We start from the raw sequence: 18,987 nt of genomic DNA, 5'->3' as shown, positions 1-18,987 counted from the left end.
TGGTAGACACACTCCGTACCCTGTTAGGAGCTTACAATCTAGGATATCGTTCTGCATCCTAGATTGTGAATCCCAGTAGGGCAGGATCTGTATCCTACTGGATTACCCCATATCCCGTATCCACCTCAGCCCCTGGTGAAGGCCTTGGCGTATAGTAAGCACTCAATAAATACCATTAAAAAAAATAAAAATCCATCTTATAGGCAAAGTGGCTGAGTCCAATATAAACCAAAGCTCTGATCGGTGTTCTCTGAAATGAGAGTGGCAAACTGGAATGGTGGAGGAAAGTGGAAGGAGCTGGGTAGAGGGGAAAAGAAGAGAGGATTTGAGACTGGAGAGAGGAGAGGCAGAAAGAGAGAGAGAGAGAGAAGTGGGAGTGGAGAGAGAGAGGAAAACACAAAACACCCATACAGAAACACTTCAGGTAGGTGGGAATAAAGGCTTGCCTCTGGAAGGGGACAAAGAACTATTCATCCATACATTGGCAGGCGAGGTGGAGAGTTTATGAGAACGTTTCGATACCTGGCTCGGATCATCCCCGAACCTGCGAGCCCAGTGTCCGGGAGGAGGAGGGACCAACCTGACGTCTTTAAATCAAACGGCTCCTCGGTCCACACGTTGGCGGGTTCGGGGAGAAGGACCTACGCTTTCCATTGCCGAGACCAGAGACTTTTCTAGGAAAAAGAACAAAGGAAATATTTCTAAGAAACAAAGAACTGAAGGCCACGTCGAGGGGTGAGAATGACTGGAGGGGAGAGCGCTGATTGCTCTCTGACATTGGACTGCGGTTGCCAGGGGGATGTAAACCCTGTGGGGACTTGGTTGTGCCCACCACTGGCCAGGGCACGGGAGTTCTGGAACCCAGTTCCCTAAGGGAGGGTCGCTTTTGTACCACCTGCGCCTGGTTGAGAGCCAAAGTAATAACCTCGGTTTCTTCCTCATGTTCATGTAGGACAAGGAGATGCCAAGATGTTGCCTTGAGTTTTTCTGGGCGGTGTTTCTCCTTTCCCATTAGATTATAAGATCTTAAAGGCCAGGGACAGTGTGTTTTTGTTGCTGTTAGATTCTCCCAAGTGCTCAGTACAGTACTCTGCACACATTCATTCATTTCATTGTACTTATTGAGCACAGGACTAAACACTTGGGAGAGTACAATACAACAATAAATAGACATATTCCCTGCCCACAGTAAGTTTACAGTCTAGAGGATGAGTTTACAGACTAGAGGCATCTAGCACATTGTTCTGCACACAGTACACACAGTGTGGCCTAGTGGCTACAGCACAGGTCTGGGAGACAGAAGGGCCCTGGGGTCTAATCCCCGCTCTGCCACTTGTTCTCTCCTTCCCTCCTGGGAATAATTGTGGGCTAGTGGAAACTTCCCGGGCTTGGGAGTCAGAGGACCTGTGTTCCAATCCCGGCTTTGCTGCACTTCACTTCTCTGAGCCTCGATTACCTCACCTGGAAAATGGGGATTAAGGCTGTGAACCCCAATGTGGGACAGAGACTGTGTTCAACCTAATCACCTTGTATCTACCGCAGTGTTTAGTACAGTGCCTGGAAAATATAAGCGCCTAACAAATACTGTGTAAATAGAAGTAGGCAGCCTCACAGTGCTCTGCACTCAGTAGAGTCTTGGTACAGTCCTCTGCACACGGTAGATGTTAAATACAGTGCTCTGCACACAGTAGGTACCCAGAATAGAGCTATGCAAATACTAAGTGTCCAGTACAGAGATCTGTCCATCACAGGTACTCAGTTCAGGACTCTGCAAACAATATAGGTTCCATTCAGCACTGGGTCAACAGTAGAACCCCCTCACCAACACACTACCCTGAACATATACATACATACATATGTATTCTCTCTCTATGTAGAGAGAAGGTGCTTAACAAATCCCACTATTTTTGACGCTAGCCGGAGTAGGGGAAGAGTGTGTCTCCTTTTTGGCCCCTGGGTCCAGGGTCCCCCAAAGTATCCCGATCCAGCTGGGGCAAGAAGGCCAGTGAGCTGTGAGACGGCTACTTTGTGGTTCAGGGGCTAAGTGACAGGGTGCTATCAGCCCCTCCTTAAGAGACGTAAAAAGAGAGAGTTACCTTTTGTATTGTCCATCATATTTAAAGACATCACTGGTTGTGAAATTCCTTGGGCGGAGAAGCAGCATGGCCTAGTGGATAGACACAGGCCTGAGAGTCAGAAGGACCTGAGTTCTAAACCCAGTTCATTCAATCATATTTATTGAGCACCTAGTGTTTGCGGAGCACTGTACTAAGCGCTTGGGAAGTACAAGTCGACAACATATAGAGACAGTCCCTACCCAACAATGGGCTCACAGTCTAGAAGGGGGAGACAGACAAAAAAAAAAAAACAAGTAGGGTGGCAAGTCACTTCATTTCTCTGTGCCTTAGTTCCCTCATCTGTCAAATGGGGATTAAATACTCCCTTTAACTTAGACTGTGAGCTCTATGTGGGATCTGGACTGTGTCCAACCTGATTAACTTAGAGAAGCAGCGTGGCTCAGTGGAAAGAGCCCAGGCTTGGGAGTCAGAGGTCATGGGTTCTAATCCTGACTCTGCCGCTTGTCAGCTGTGTGACTTTGGGCAAGTCACTTAACTTCTCTGTGCTTCAGTTACCTCATCTGTAAAATGGGGATTAAGACCGTGAGCCCCACGTAGGACAACCTGATCACCTTGTCTCCACCCCAGCGCTTAGAACAGTGCTTCGCACATAGTAAGTGCTTAACATATGCCATTATTATTATTATCATTGTATCTACCCCAGTGCTTAGAACAGTGCTTGACAGCACTTAACAAATACCATAGAATAAAAGAGTGGCAGGGTCAAGATTAGAACCCAGGACCTCTGATTCTCAGGCACTGGCTCTTTTCGCTACATCACACTGCTAGTTTGGTGGAGGATGCACTTCCAATAAGGTTAAAAAGGCCAGGCTCCTGCTCTAATCTGCCTTTTTCGGGTGGTGCTGATAGCATCCCCTCACTCTGCCCCTGGACCACAAAATGGCCTGCCCACAGCTCGTTGACTGTTTTGTCCCAGCTGGATCGGGATACTTTGGGGAACCCTGGACTCTTCCGCCACCCCGACTAGATTCATAATAGTGGGATTTGTTAAGCACCTTCTATGTGAGAAAAGCCATACTAAACGCTGAGGTAGACACAAGTCAGATCAGATACAGTCTGTCTCACGTGGCACTCAGTAGAATTAGGAGGAAAAGCAGATTTTTTTAAATGGTCTTTGTTAAGTGCTTACTACGTATAAAACACGTTTCTAAGTGCTGGGTAGATGTAAGTTAATTAGGTTGGACACAGTCCCTCTCCCGTCAGGAGCTCGCTACGTAGGCAGGAGATCAGGAGAACTGAACCACAGAGAAGTGAAGTGACTTGCCCAGGGTCCCACAGCAAGCATTTGGCAGAGCTGGGATTAGAACCCAGGTCCTCTAACTCCCAGGCCTGTGGTCTTTCCTCTAGACCTTGCTGTGTCTCATTTTAACAGTAAGGCGAGGCGTTAAGAAGTTACAGAGCAGGCAAGTGGCAGAGCCCAGAAACCCATGAGACACCTTGGCAAGAGTGATGGGACTGAGGGTGAGCCCAGATTTAGGGAGGAATCATGACTGATGGTTCCAATACCTGCTGTGTGACTTGAGGTAAGTTATTTGACCTCTCTGGGCTTCAGGTTCCTCCCCTGTAAAATGGGGCTATCAGCTCTTCCCTCTGGCTCTTAGAGATGCAGCGCAGCTTACTGGTTAGGGCATGGGCCTGGAGGTCAAAAGGACCTGGGTTCAAATCCCGGCTCCACTACATGTCTACTGTGTGGCCTTGGGCAAGCCACTTAACTTCTCTGTGTCTCAGTTACCTCATTTGTAAAAATTGGGGATGAAGAGTGTGAGCCCAGTGTGGGATAGGGACCGTGTCCAACCTGATTAACTTGTATCTACCCCAGTACTTAGAACTGTGCTTGCGCATAGTAAGCAGTTAACAAATACCATTATATTATTATTAGATTGCGAACCCTGTGCAGGCCAGGAATGGCATTCGATCTGATTCTCCCATAGAGAAGCAGCGTGGCATAGTGGAAAGAGCATGGGCTTGGGAGTCAGAGGTCGTGGGTTCTAATCTCGGCTCCGCCACTGATCAGCTGTGTGAGTTTGGGCAAGTTGCTTCACTTCTCTGTGACTCAGTTACCTCATCTGTAACATGGGGATTAAGACTGTGAGCGCCTCGTGGGACAACCTGATTACCTTCATCCCGATGCTCAGCCGGCAGGATGAAATTCCCAAGCACTTAGTACAGTGCTCTGCACACAGTAAGCACTCAATACATACAATTGATTGATTGATTGCTTAAATAATAATTTAGATTTATTAATAATAATCATAACAATAATAATGATGATGGGAATATGTATATATGTTTGTGCATATTTATTACTCTATTTATTTTACTTGTACATATCTATTCTATTTATTTTACTTTGTTAATATGTTTGGTTTTGTTGTTTGTTTACCCCTTCTAGACTGTGAGCCCACTGTTGGGTAGGGACCGTCTCTATATGTTGCCAACTTGGACTTCCCAAGCACTTAGTACAGTGTTCTGCACACAGTAAGCGCTCAATAAATATGATTGATTGATAGACTGATTGATCTACCCCAGCGCTTAGAACAGTGCTCGACACATGATAAGCGCTTAACAAATGCCATCATTATAATTATTATTATTATTATCTCCCCAGCACTCCACACTGGACGATAGAGAACCCCACTGGGGATGATGGATTGCCCTCAATCTGAGGCCTTGGGTCCGAGACCTCACCTGAAGGACTTGATTGTGGTGCTAGTGGTTTGCACCGTGCTTCTCAGTGTCTCACGTCCCTGCCTGTCGTGTCCGAGGTGGGGTCTGGAGTGCCACGACCCAGTAGGCGGGGCAGGGACGCAGCACAACAGCAAGTGCACATCAAGCTTTATTGCGTGCAGGGCTCGCCTCGGGCTGAGGGGGCCGCGGAGATGCCTCGGGAGGCCTTGGTAGCCAAGGCCACCTTTCCCACCATCGATAGTCAGTTTGTAAACGCCCTGAGCGATTCTTTGGTGGGAAAATTTCACCACTGCTGGCAGACCCACAGTAGACATGCCCTCATTGGCAGAGCCAGGGCGAGAATCCAGGTCTCTATATTTCCAGAGTCAGGCCCTTGCCAGTGACGAGCATAATAACTGGGGTATTTGTTAAGTGCTATGTACAAGATAATCAGGCCGGACACAGTCCCTGTCCCACATGGGGCTCACAGTCTAAAAGAGAGAATAGCTATTTCATCCCCACAGAACTTACTTCTTATCCATACCATTTCATTTATATTAATACCTCACCGCCCTTCTTTCCTTCTCCAGCCCAGCCCGCACCCTCCGCTCCTCTGCTGCTAACCTCCTCACTGTGCCTCGTTCTCACCTGTCCCGGCGTCGACCACTGGCCCATGTCCATGTCCTCCCCCTGGCCTGGAATGCCCTCCCTCCACACATCCGCCAAGCTAGCTCTCTTCCTCCCATCAAAGCCCTACTGAGAGCTCACCTGCTCCAGGAGGCCTTCCCACACTGAGCCCCCTTTTTCCTCTCCCCCTCCCCATCCCTCCCCACCCTATCTCCTTCCCCTCCCCACAGCACCTGTATATATGTTTGTACAGATTTATTACTCTATTTATTTTACTTATACATATTTACTATTCTATTTATTTTATTTTGTTAATGATGTGCATCTAGCTTTACTTCTATTTATTCTGATGACTTGACACCTGTTCACATGTTTTGTTTTGTTGTCTGTCTCCCCCTTCTAGACTGTGAGCCCGTTGTTGGGTAGGGACCGTCTCTGTATGTTGCCAACTTGTACTTCCCAAGTGCTTAGTACAGTGCTTTGCACACAGTAAGCACTCAATAAATACAATTGAATGAATGAATGAATGAATTAATTAATTAATGTCTGTCTCCCCCTCTATACTGTAGGCTCCTTGTGGGTGGGGAATATGTCTTCCACCGCCGTTGTATCTTACTCTCCCAAGCGCTTAGTACACTGCTCTGCATATAGTAAAGGCTCAATAAATGCCGTGGATTGATTGACTGATCTCCATGAAGCTGTGCTGCCTTGTGGATAGAGCACAGGCCTGGAAGTCCTGGGTTCTAATCCTGGCTCTGCCCCTTGTCTACTGTGGGACCTTAGGGAGCTTACTTCACTTCTCTGTGCCTCAGTTGCCTCATCTGTAAAATGGGGATGAAGACTGTGAGCCCAGTGTGGGACAGGGACTGTGGTCAACCCAATAACCTTGTATCTACACCAGCACTTAGTACAGTGCCCGGCACATAGGAAGCGCTTAACGAATACCACAGCTACTTGAGATCCGTGTGTGGCATAGTGGAGAGACCACAGGCCTGGGAGTCAGAAGGACCTGGGTTCTAATCTCGGCTCGGTCACTTGTCTGCTGTGTGACCTCAGGCATGTCATTTTACTTCTCTGTGCCTCAGTTACCACATCTGTAAAATGGGGATTAAGATTGTGAGTCCACGTGGGACATATCTATAATGCTATTTATCTATTTTGATGATACTGACACCTGTCTACTTGTTTGGCTCTGTTGTCTGCCTCCCCCTTCTAGACTGGGAGCCCATTGTTGGGTAGGGACTGTGTCTGTTGCCGAATGGTACTTTCCAAGCGCTTAGTACAGTGCTCTGCACACAGTAAGCACTCAATAAGTATGATTGATTGAATGAATGATTGACAGGGCCTTTGTTCAACCTGATTTACTTGTATTTACCCCAGAGCTTAGTACAGTGCCTGGCACAGAGTAAGTGCTTAACAAACACAACTTTTATTATTATTATTATTATTTGTGGAGACCGAGGCCCAGAGAGGTAAAATAATAATGATGGCATTTATTAAGCGCTTACTATATGCAAAGCACTGTTCTAAGCGCTGGGGTAGATACAAGGTAATCAAGTTGTCCCCCGTGTGGCTCACAGACTTAATCCCCATTTTACAGATGAGGGAACTGAGGCCCAGAGAAGTGAAGTGACTTGCCCAAAGTCGCACAGCTGACAAGGGGCGGAGCCGGGATTTGAACCCATCACCTCTGACTCCAAAGCCACGATGCTTCCCTGACTTTTTCTGAAATGACTTGCCCGAGGTCACACAGCAGCCAAGTGACAGAGCTGGGATTAGAACCCAGGTCCCCTGATTCCTGGGCCCGTGCTCTCCCCGCCGTTGAACACTGAGGACTGACCCTAGGCCTCGAGGGGACGAAAAGCTTGGGAGCAGGGCTGCAGCGTGTGCTGCGGGTTGCATTCCCGGATTGGGTCTATTCTGAGTTTGACTTTGTTGTCTTTCCCCGCTCTTCTGGCAGTGAGGAATGAGTGTTGAAGGCCATCTGCTTCCACTAGGCTAGCCCCGGTTTACAGGAAAAACAATAATGTCATCAGCAGGGGTGTTCAAGCCCGGAAACCTCTCCAGTCCCTTTCAGAAGGAGAATCAATAGGTAGTCGATGAACCCATCGGCACTTAGATAAATAGGAGAAGGTCTCCGGGACCGATGTGTCGCTTGATTAGTCGAAAGGGCCCATACGGCACTTAGCAGGCTAGCGCTGCAGTAGTGACTATTAATAGCTTATTTTTCCTTATGGGAGCAGGGAACGGATGATTATATTGTCTCCAAGACAGTGTGTGGTGGTGGAGCCTTTCCAGGGATAATGCAGTCATGTGAAAGAGGAATTTTTAATATTTGCATCAGCTCCCAATCTAGGTTCTTATTTCCTTTCTCGGTTTTGTAAGCGCAATTTCTATTCTTCACTCTGGATTTTGGTCCTGTTTCGGACCCAAGGCCGGGGAAATGGAACTGCAGGATCAAAGGGGAGAGAGGGGAAACTTCCGGCGAGAGTAGCAGCCTGGGGTGTTAATGGGACAGCATTGCATCCCAGCTAGCACGGAGCCAGTCCACTGGTGAGTGGATAGAGCAAGGGCCTGGGGGCAGAAGGACCTGGGTTCTAATCCCTGCTCAGCCACGTATCTGCTGCATGACCTTGGGCAAGTCACTTTACTTCTCTGTGCCTCAGTTTCCTCCTCTGTAAAATAATAATAATAACAATGATGGCATTTATTAAGCACTTACTATGTGCAAAACACTGTTCTAAGTGCTGGGGAGGTTACAAGGTGATCAGGTTGTCCCATGGGGGGCTCCGAGTCTTAATCCCCATTTTACAGATGAGGAAACTGAGGCACAGAGAAGCAAAGTGACTTGCCCAAAGTCACACAGCTGACAATTGGCAGAGCTGGGATTTGAACCCATGACCTCTGACTCCAAAGCCCGGGCTCTTTCCATTGAGCCACGCTGCTTCTCCTAAAATGGAGACAAGAGTATGAGCCCCATGTGGGTTGGGGCTGTGTGCAACCCGATTAACTTGCATTTATCCCAGCTCTTAAAACAGTGTTTGGAGCGTAGTAAGTGCTTAACAAGTACTGTTGTTATTATCAAGCGCTTAGTACAGTGCTCTGCACACAGTAAGCGCTCAATAAATATGATTGATGATTATCATCATTATTACTTATTGGACATGCATGTGTGCAGAGCACTGGGCAAGGTACTTGGGAGAGCATAAGTGAGGAAGAGCCATGGTCTCTGATCTTAAGGAACTTCGGGTCTAATTTGGGAAGATTGACAGACACAAGTTAATGCCTTTATTTCCGAGAGGAAGTCTTTGGGGACTAGGACCTGCAGTGTGAACCAACCGAGTCATCCTTGGGCTTGGGGGCGGTGGGAAGAAGAGGAAGCCAGGAGAGGAATAACCTGGCTTTCTCCTTTTCCCAGAAAACTGGGCTTATTTATTCATATTAATGTCTGTCTCCCTCCCTAGACTGTAAGCTCATTGTGGGCAGGGAATGTGACTATTTATTGCTATTCTGTACCCTCCCAACTGCATAGTACAGTGCTCTGCACACAGAAAGCACTCAATAAATACAACCGTCTGACTCACTGATCGGGCTTCTGAAGACCCGACAAATGAAAAGTTACAAAGGCATTTTTCTCTAAGGTGCCTTCATTTGGATCATTATATTGCATTATAAAAAGTTTTGTCTTTCCTTCAACAAGGACGTTCTTTAATATCTTTCTCTCCATTAGCTTTTGCTGTACCTGCACTATTTATGTTCTGGGCAATGAGTGGGAACCAGATTGCTGACACCGTAATTTCAATTTCTCAACGCACTAACAGCTTCAACGAGGTCCCGACAGAAGCCAAGTCGGCCTTTTCCCTCTGGCGACGCTGACCAGAGCTCAGCCTGCGGACGCGGAGGTGCTTACTAAGCGCCAAGCGCTGTTCTAAGCCACTGAGGTAGATACTGGTTGGACCAGTCTCTGTCCCACATGGAGCTCACAGTCTTAATCCCCATTTTACTGATGAGGGAACTGAGGCCCAGAGAAGTGCGGTGACTTGACCAAGGTCACACAGCAGACATGTAGCAGAGAAGGGATTGGAAACTAGGTCCTCTGACTCCCATGCCCGGACTCTTTCCACTAGGCCATGCTGCTTTCCAAGAGGGAGGGAGAGGCTACTTCCACCCTCTATGTCCCCGCCCGGAGTATGACGTAAAGCTCAGTGACATCGGAAACTGAGGATCCCTGCTGGGTTTTGGGACTGAGAATGGGGCAGGCACTTCTTGAGGGTGGCGTTCACATCCAGCCTGTTCGGAATGTCTCCCAGGCTCCTAGGCCAGTGCTATCCACTCAGAAGACATTCTGAGAAGCAGCGTAGCTCAGTGGGAAGAGCACGGGCTTTGGAGTCAGAGGTCATGGGTTCGAATCTCGGCTCCGCCCCTTGTCAGCTGTGTGACTTTGGGCAAGTCGCTTAACTTCTCTGTGCCTCAGTTCCCTCATCTGTAAAATGGGGATTAAGACTGTGAGCCCCCTGTGGGACAACCTGATTGCCTTGTAACCTCCCCAGCGCTTAGAACAGTGCTTTGCACATAGTAAGCACTTAATAAATGCTATCATTATTATTATTCTGAGAAACAGTGTGGCTTAGTGGTTAGAAAACAGGCCTGGGAGTCAGGAGGACTTGGGTTCTAATCCTGGCTCTGCCATTCTACTGTGCAACCTTGGGAAAGTCGCTTAACCTCTCTAAACCTCAGATACCTCATCTGTAAAATAGGGATTGAGACTGTGAGCCCCATATGAGACAGGGACTGTGTCCAATCCTATTTGTTTGTATCCACCCTAGTGCTTAATACAGTGCCTGGCACATAGTAAGAGCTTAACAAATGCAATAATAATAATAATAGTGATGATAATAAACCAGGGCAGCACTCTGCAGATGATAGATGACCAGATCACCGCTCTGCATATGCTAAATGCCCACTTCAGTGCACTGCCCACAGTTGATGCCCAGTACTATGCTCTGCATATTGGCTACAGAAGCAGCATGGCTCAGTGGAAAGAGCCTGGGCTTTGGAGTCGGAGGTCATGGGTTTAAACCCCGGCTCCGCCAATTGTCAGCTGTGTGACTTTGGGTAAGTCACTTAACTTCTCTGTGCCTCAGTTACCTCATCTGTAAAATGGGGATTAAGACTGTGAGCCCCCCGTGGGACAACCTGATCACCTTGTAACCTCCCCAGTGCTTTGAACATAGTAAGCACTTAATAAATGCCATCATTATTATTATTATTTTCTAGTGGAATTTATTAAGTGCTTACTATGTGCAAAGCATATGGAGAAGCAGCGTGGCTCAGTGGAAAGAGCTCGGGCTTTGGAGTCAGAGGTTATGGGTTTGAATTCCGGCTCCGCCACATGTCTGCTGTGTGACCTTGGGCAAGTCATTTAACTTCTCTGAGCCTCAGTTACATCATCTGTAAAATGGGGATGAAGACTGTGAGCCCCCCGTGGGACAACCTGATCACCTTGTAATCTTCCCCAGCGCTTAGAACAGTGCTTGGCACATAGTAAGTGCTTAATAAATGCCATTATTATTATTATTAAAGCACTGTTTTAAGCACTGGGGAGGTTACATTGTGATGAGATTGTCCCAAGGGGGGCTCACAGTCTTAATCCTCATTTTACACATGAAGTAACTGAGGCACAGAGAAATATTATTATATAGTAGATGCCCAGTTAAGGGCTTGGTACCCAGTAGCTGCCCAGTACAGTGGGCCTGGGAGTCAGAAGGGCCTGGGTTCTAATTCCGACTCTTCCGCTTGTCTGTTGTGTGGCTTTGGATAAGTCACTTCAAATCTCTGTGCCTCGGTTACCTCATCTGTAAATTGGAGATTTAGACTGTGAGCCCCATATAGGACAGGGACTATGCCCAGGCATATAGGGTTGCATCCACCCCAACACTTAGTAAAGCACTTGGCACACAGTGTGTGCTTAACAAATGCCACTATTTATTATTATCATTATTATTATTAGTAGTAGTATTACAGTGCTCTGTAAACAGTAATAATAATGACGGTATTTGTTAAGCACTCACTATGTGCCAAGCACTGTTCTAAGTGCTAGGGTAATAATAATAATAATAATGGCACTTATTAAGCGCTTACTATGTGCAAAGCACTGTTCTAAGCACTGGGGAGGTTGCAAGGTAATCAGGTTGTCCCATGTGGGGCTCACAGTCTGAATCCCCATTTTACAGATGAGGTCACTGAGGCACAGAGGAGTTAAGTGACTTGCCCAAAGTCACACAGCTGATAAGTGGCGGAGCCGGGACTAGAACCCACAACCTCTGATTCCCAAGCCCGTGCTTTTTCCATACAGTAGATGGCCAGTTCAGTGTTCTGGACACCCAATATACCCAGTACATTGCTCTGCATACAGAAGATGCCCAGTTCAATGCTCTGTACATGATGGTTGCCCAGTTCAGTGACCTGCATTTAGGAGGCACCCTTTGCAGCATTCTGCCAAAGAGGGCACATGGGAGAGCACTTTACACACAGAAAATGCTCAGTACAGTGCCCTGGACACAGAAGATCTCCAGTACAGTTCCCAGCACCCAGTAGATACCCAGCTCAGTGCTCTGTACATAGAAGACTCACAGTGCAGGCTTCTTTAGCTAGGAAGACACCAGCTAGAATGATGACGACGATGGTATTTGTTAAACGCTTACTATGTTCCAGGCACTGTACTAAGCACTGGGGTGGTTACAAACAAATTGAGTTGAACAGTCTCTGTCCCAGGAGGGGCTTACAGTCTCAATCCCCATTTTGCAGATGAGGTAACTGGGGCCCAGAGAAGTGAAATGACTTACCCAAGATCACATAATGGACAAGCGGAGGAGCTGGGATTAGAACCCATGGCCTTCTGACTTCCAGCCAGTGTTCTAGACAATATTCATTCATTCAATCGTATTTATTGAACGCTTACCATGTGCAGAGCACCGGAAGCACTCATTTATTGATTGACTGGAGGCAGATGTTAAAATTAATGAATTATGGGTGCATATAGCCATCTATTTTGCTGAAAAATTGGGAACAATCCGGCATAAACTCCACAAATCCTCCCTTCATCCCTCTTCCCAAATCCTTTCACCCCAAGATCCACACTTTCATCCTTCTCAGTTGTCTCTCAAGAGGACAACTCCCAGCTGATTACAAACTCTTCCCCATCTCATTGGGCTTCTGAACCCAAGCTTTCTCACCTTCTTGCACCCACCCTTCCTCCCCACCTAATAATCATCATCATCATAACTGTGTTATTGTTAAGTGCCAGTGCTATGTACCAGGCACTGTACTAAGTGCTGGGGTGGGTACAAGCAAATAGGGTTGTCTCACGTGGGGCTAACAGTCTCGATCCCCATTTTACAGATGAGGTAACTGAAGCCCAGAGAAGTAAAGTGACTTGCCCAAGTCACACAGCAAACAAGTGGTGGAGCCGGGAGCCTGGCCATCATTCTGAACCACTCATGTCGCTGGTAGCTCTTTCCTCTCTGCCTTCAAACATGCTCATGTCTTCCCTATTCTAAAAAAATCCTCCCCCGGACTACACTGCCTACTCAGCTATCATCTCCTCTCCCTCCTCACATTCCTGTCTAAACTCCTCAAAAGGGTTGAATACTCCCACTGCTTCAACTTCCTTTCCTCTGACTCCCTTCTCGACCTTCTACAATCCAGTTGTCCCCACCCTTCATTCCACTGAGGTCATTCTCTTCTAGGTCACCAGTGACCTCCTTCTTGCCAAATCTCCTGGACATTTCCCCATCCTAACCCTCCTTGGCCTCTAGCCTGCCTTTGACACTGTGGACCACTGCCACCTTTTTTTGTTAATGATATTTGTTAAGTGCTTACTATGTGCCAGGCACTTTTCTAAGCACTGGGTTTGTTACAAGATAATAATAATAATAATAATGATTATGGTATTCGTTAAGCCCTTACTTTGTGCCAAGCACTGTTCTAAGCACTGGGGTAGTTACAAGGTAATCAGGTTGGATACAGTCCCTCTCCCACGTGAAGCTCAAAGTCTTAATCCCCATTTTACAGATGAGGTAACTGAGGCACAGAGAAGTGAAGTGACTTGCCCAGGTTCACACAGGAGACACGTGGCGGAGCCGGGATGAGAACCCACGACCTCTGACTCTAAAGCCCGGGCTCTTGCCGTAATCACAGCCCGTGTGCCACATGGTGCTCACAGTCTCAATCCCCATTTTACAGATGAGGCAACTGAGGCCTAGAGAAGTTAAGTGACTTACCCAAGGTCACACACCAGGCAAGTGGTAGAGCCAGGATGAGAACCCAGGTTCTTCTGACTCCCAGGCTGGTACTGTATCCACTAGGCCACGTTCCTCTCTCTTCTGGAAGCACAATCTGTGCCGGCCTCTTCCCTAATACTTAGCCGAGCCAATAGGTGGGAAGGTTTGGGGTGTAATTTTCTTGTTACTAAATTGAGAAACTATTAAACTTTATTGAGCTCTCAGATCTAGGTGTCTTCCTGCATTAGGGGCTAGAGGAGGAGGCCTGGGGAGCCATTTTTCCCATTGGGGGCTAGGGGAGGAGCAGGAGCTTTGTCTGTGAGCTTCTTCAGTCAGTCAGTCAGGCAATTGAATTTATTGAGTGCTTACTGTGTGCAGAGCACTGTACAAAGAGCTTGGGAGAGTACAATATAACAATAAACAGACACATTCCCTGCCCGCAGCACACTTACAGCCAGCCCCGGGGGGGGGGGGGTGGTAGGCTAGTCCCCGATGACCCCTTTGATTTGTTCCTTTAATGGCAACCTTCTCACCGTACCTCAGTCTCATCTGTCTTGCTGCTGACCTCTCGCCCACATCCTACCTCTGGCCTGGAACGCGCTCCCTCCTCATATCTGACTGACAGCCACTCTCCCCTCCACCGAAGCCTTTTTGAAGGCACATCTCCTTCAAGAGATTAGTCTTTCCCTGACTAATCCCTCCTCTCCTCTCCTACCACTCCCTTCTGCATTGCCCTGACTTTCCCCCTTTATTCATCCCCCACTCCCAGACCCACAGAACTTATGTCCATATCTGCCATTTATTTATTTCTATTAACATCTGTCTTTCCCTCTAGACTGTAAGCTCTATGTGGGCAGGGGATGTGAATGCTAATTGTTATATTGTACTCTCCTGAGCGCTTAGTACAGTGTTCTGCACATAGTGAGCACTCAACAAACACAATTGACTGACTGCCTGACTGACAGATTTTAGGGGGATTCTTGGGCCTCTGTCGAAGGGTGGTGGCAGCAATAGGGGTGCAGAGACTACTTGGGGAGCACTGAGCAGAACATTAGGCCTTCCCAGACTGAGCCCCCTTTTTCCTCTCCCCCTCCCCATCCCCCCCGCCCTACCTCCTTCCCCTCCCCACAGCACCTGTATATATGTTTGTACAGATTTTTTACTTTATTTATTTTACTTGTACATATTTACTATTCTATTTATTTTGTCAATGTGCATCTAGCTTTACTTCTATTTATTCTGATGACTTGACACCTGACCACATGTTTTGCTTTGTTGTCTGTCTCCCCCTTCTAGACTGTGAGCCCGTTGTTGCCAACTATATATTGCCAACTTGTACTTCCCAAGCGCTTAGTACAGTGCTCTGCACACAGTAAGCGTTCAGTAAATACGATCGAATGAATGAATGAATGAATGATTCCTCTAATGTCTTCTGTGTTAGAAGAATGGGAGACCTGAAGGGTTTTAGGACCCCTGACCAGAAGGTGATTAATAATGATAATAATGATAATGATGGTATTTGTTAAGTGCTCACTGTTCTAAGTGCTGGTAATAGTAATCGTGGTGTTTTTAAATGTTTATTATGGGCCAGGCACTTGTACCAAGCGCTGGGGTAGGGACCGTCTCTGTATGTTGCCGACTTGTACTTCCCAAGTGTTTAGTACAGTGCTCTGCACACAGTAAGTGCTCAATAAATACGATTGAATGAATGGGGTGGATACAAGCAAATCAGGTTGGACACAGTCCTTGTCCCATATAGGGCTTACAGTCTTAATCCTATTTTGCAGATGAGGGAACTGAGACAAAGAGAATGAATGAATCCCCTACTCAACACCAACTCTCTCCTCGACCCCCTCCGGTCTGGCTTCCGTCCCCTACATTCCACGGAAACTGCCCTCTCAAAGGTCACCAATGACCTCCTGCTTGCCAAATCCAACGGCTCCTACTCCATCCTAATCCTCCTTGACCTGTCAGCTGCCTTCGACACTGTGGACCACCCCCTTCTCCTCAACACGCTATCTGACCTTGGCTTCACAGACTCCATCCTCTCCTGGTTCTCCTCTTACCTCGCCGGTCGTTCATTCTCAGTCTCTTTTGCAGGCTCCTCCTCCCCCTCCCATCCCCTTACTGTGGGGGTTCCCCAAGGTTCAGTGCTTGGTCCCCTTCTGTTCTCGATCTACACGCACTCCCTTGGTGACCTCACTCTGTCCTCTACACCATGCTGATTCCCTTTGGGCTCTAACAGCTGGTATTTAGGGTTGAGACCCCCAGTAATGTCACTTCTCTCTTGGTTCTCCTCTTAACTCTCTCGCCGATCCTTCTCAATATCTTTCACCAGCTCTACTTCTGCCTCAATCAATCAATGGTATTTATTGAGCACATATGGTGTACTAAAGACTTGGGAGCATACAGTAGAAAAGAGTTGGTAGACATGTACCCTGATCACAAGGAGTTTATAGTCTAGAGGGGGAGCCAGACATTAATAAAAATAAATAAATTACGGACACATAAATAACTGCTGTGGGAGTGAGAGTGGGGTGAATACCAAATAATAATACTATGTGCCAAGCACTGTTCTAAGCACTGGGGTAGATACAAGGTCATCAGGTTGTCCCACATGGGTCTCACAAAGTCTTAATCCCACATGGGTCTCACAAAGTCTTTTACAGATGAGGTAACTGAGGCCCAGAGAAGTTAAGTGACTTGTCCAAAGTCACACAGCTGACAAGTAAGCCCGCTGTCTTCTAGACTGTGAGCCCGCTGTTGGGTAGGGACCATCTCTATATGTTGCCATCTTGTACTTCCCAAGCTCTTAGTACAGTGCTCTGCACACAGTAAGCACTCAATAAATATGATTGAATTGAAGTAGTGGAACCGGGATTAGAACCCATGACCCCTGACTCCCAAGCCTGGGCTCTTTCCACTAAGCCACACTGCTTCTAATGGCCAGAGGGTCAGATCCAAGAGTGTTGCGGACACAATCCCTACCTATGGATGCCCCTCACAAGATGATTCTGGGTCTCCTTCTCTTTTAAATTACACTTGTTCCCTAGGTGAGTTCATTCGCTCTCATGGCTTCAACTACCACCTCCGTGAAGGTGACTCACAAATCTGCCTCATTAGCCCTGCTCTCTTTCCTCTGCAAGCTCACATCCTCCTGCCTCTAGTATATAATAATTATAGTACTTTTTTTAAGTGCTTACTCTATGCCAAGCATTATTCTAAGCACTGGGGTAGAGGCAAGTTAATCAGGTTGGCTACAATCCCTGCCTCACATGGGGCTCATAGTCTAAGTAGGAGGGAGTAGGATTTAATCCCCAACTGAGGCATAGAGAAGTGAAGTGACTTACCCAAGGTCACACACAGCAGACATGTGGCAGAGTCAGGATTAAAACCCAGGTCCTCTAACTCCAAGGCCCGGACTCTTTTCACTAGGCCACATTGCTTCTCTACACTGGATGTCTTGCTGGCACCTCAAGGTTTTTAAGTCTCCAACTGAACTCATGTTCCCTCCTAAATCCTCTCCTCTACCTAAATTTCCCATTTCAGTTGACACCACCACAGTCCTCCCTGTCTCTCACTCCTATAACCTTGACATTAACCTTGACCCCTCCTTTTCTGTCAGCACCCAATTCCATCACTTGCCAAATACTGGCAGTTCTTTCTCCACAGTATAGGATACAGGCCTTCCTTACCATCCAAACTGCCTCTGCACTGGTCTATTCGTTCATTCATTCAGTCGTGTTTATTGAGTGCTTACTATGTGCAGACCACTGTACTAGCACTTGGGAAAGTACAATACAACAATAAGCAGGCACATTCCCTGTCCACAATGAACTTACAGTCTACAGTGGGGAGACAGACATCAATACAAATAAATTAAGTTATAGATATGTACGGAAGTGCTTTGGGGCTGGGATGTGGAAGAACAAGGGATCAAGTCTGGGTGATGCAGAGGGGAGTGGGAGAAGAGGAAAGAGGGGGCTTAGTCTGGGAAGGCCTCTTGGAGGCATTCACTAAGGCTTTGAAGGTGGGATGAGTAATTGTCTGTCAGATTTGAGGAGAGAGGGTGTTCCTATTCTATAATAATAATAATGGTGGCATTTTTTAAGTGCTTACTATGTACAAAGCACTGTTCTAAGCGCTGGCACTGTTCTAAGAGCTGATCCTAATCTTTCTCGACCTCTCAGCTGCCTTTGACACTGTCGACCAACCCCTTCTCCTCAACACATTATTCAACCTTGGCTTCACAGACTCCATCCTCTCCTGGTTCTCCTCTTATCTCTCTGGCCATTCATTCTCAGTCTCCTTCATGGGCTTCTTCTCTCCCTCCCATCCCCTAACTGTAGGGGTTCCTCAAGAATCAGTTCTTGGTCCCCTTCTGTTCTCCATCTATACTCACTCCCTCCGTGAACTCATTCACTCCCACGGCTTCATTCAGTCAATCATATTTATTGAGCACTTACTGTGTGCAGAGCACTGTACAGAGATGACACCCAAATCTACATCTCCACCTCTGTTCTCTCTCTTTCCCTCCAGGCTTGTATCTCCTCCTGTCTTCAGGACATCTCCATTTAGATGTCCGGCCGCCACCTAAGACTCAACATGTCCAAGTCGGAGCTCATTATCTTCCCTCCCAAACCCTGTCCTCTCCCTGACTTTTCCATCACTGTGGACAACACTACCATCCTTCCCGTCTCACAAGCCTGCAACCTTGGTGGCATCCTTGACTCCACTCTCTCATTCACTCCACACATCCAATCCGTCAACAAAACCTTCCGGTCTCACTTTCACAACATCACCAAGATCCTCCCTTTCCTCTCCATCCAAACCGCTATCTTGTTGGTACAATCTCTCATCCTACCCCGACTGGATTACTGCATCAGCCTCCTCTCTGATCTCTCACCCTCCTGTCTCTCCCCACTTCAGTCTATACTTCACTCTGCTGCCTGGATTATCTCTGTACAGAAACATTCCGGGCATGTCATTCCCCTCCTCAAAAATCTTCTGTGGTTGCCTATCAAACTCCGTATGAAGCAAAAACTCCTCACTATTAGCTTCAAAGCTCTCCACCCCCCTGGCCCCTCCTAACTCACCTCCCTTCTCTCCTTCTACAGCCCAGCCTGCACACTCCACTGCTCTGCTGCTAACTTCCTCACTGGGCCTCGTTCTCACCTGTCCCACCCTCGACCCCCGGTCCACATCCTACCTCAGGCCTGGAATACCCTCCAACCTCACATCTGCCAAACTAGCTCTCTTCCCTCTTCAAAGCC

At 47.5% G+C, this 18,987-nt stretch overlaps 1 protein-coding gene across 1 annotated transcript in view; it reads right to left on the bottom strand.

Moving 5' to 3' along the window:
* Positions 1–18,987, bottom strand: part of MORN1 (MORN repeat containing 1) — a 242,664-nt gene that overhangs the window by 76,345 nt on the left and 147,332 nt on the right. The window contains 1 exon segment of the mRNA XM_038747309.1: positions 523–674. Within this exon segment, the coding sequence (XP_038603237.1) occupies positions 523–674 (152 nt within the window).

Source organism: Tachyglossus aculeatus, chromosome 5 (genome assembly GCF_015852505.1).
Source record: "Tachyglossus aculeatus isolate mTacAcu1 chromosome 5, mTacAcu1.pri, whole genome shotgun sequence".
Taxonomy (NCBI): Eukaryota; Metazoa; Chordata; class Mammalia; order Monotremata; family Tachyglossidae; genus Tachyglossus; species Tachyglossus aculeatus.
The sequence above is the reverse complement of the archived record's forward strand: the minus strand, read 5'-3'. Positions and strand labels throughout refer to the sequence as shown.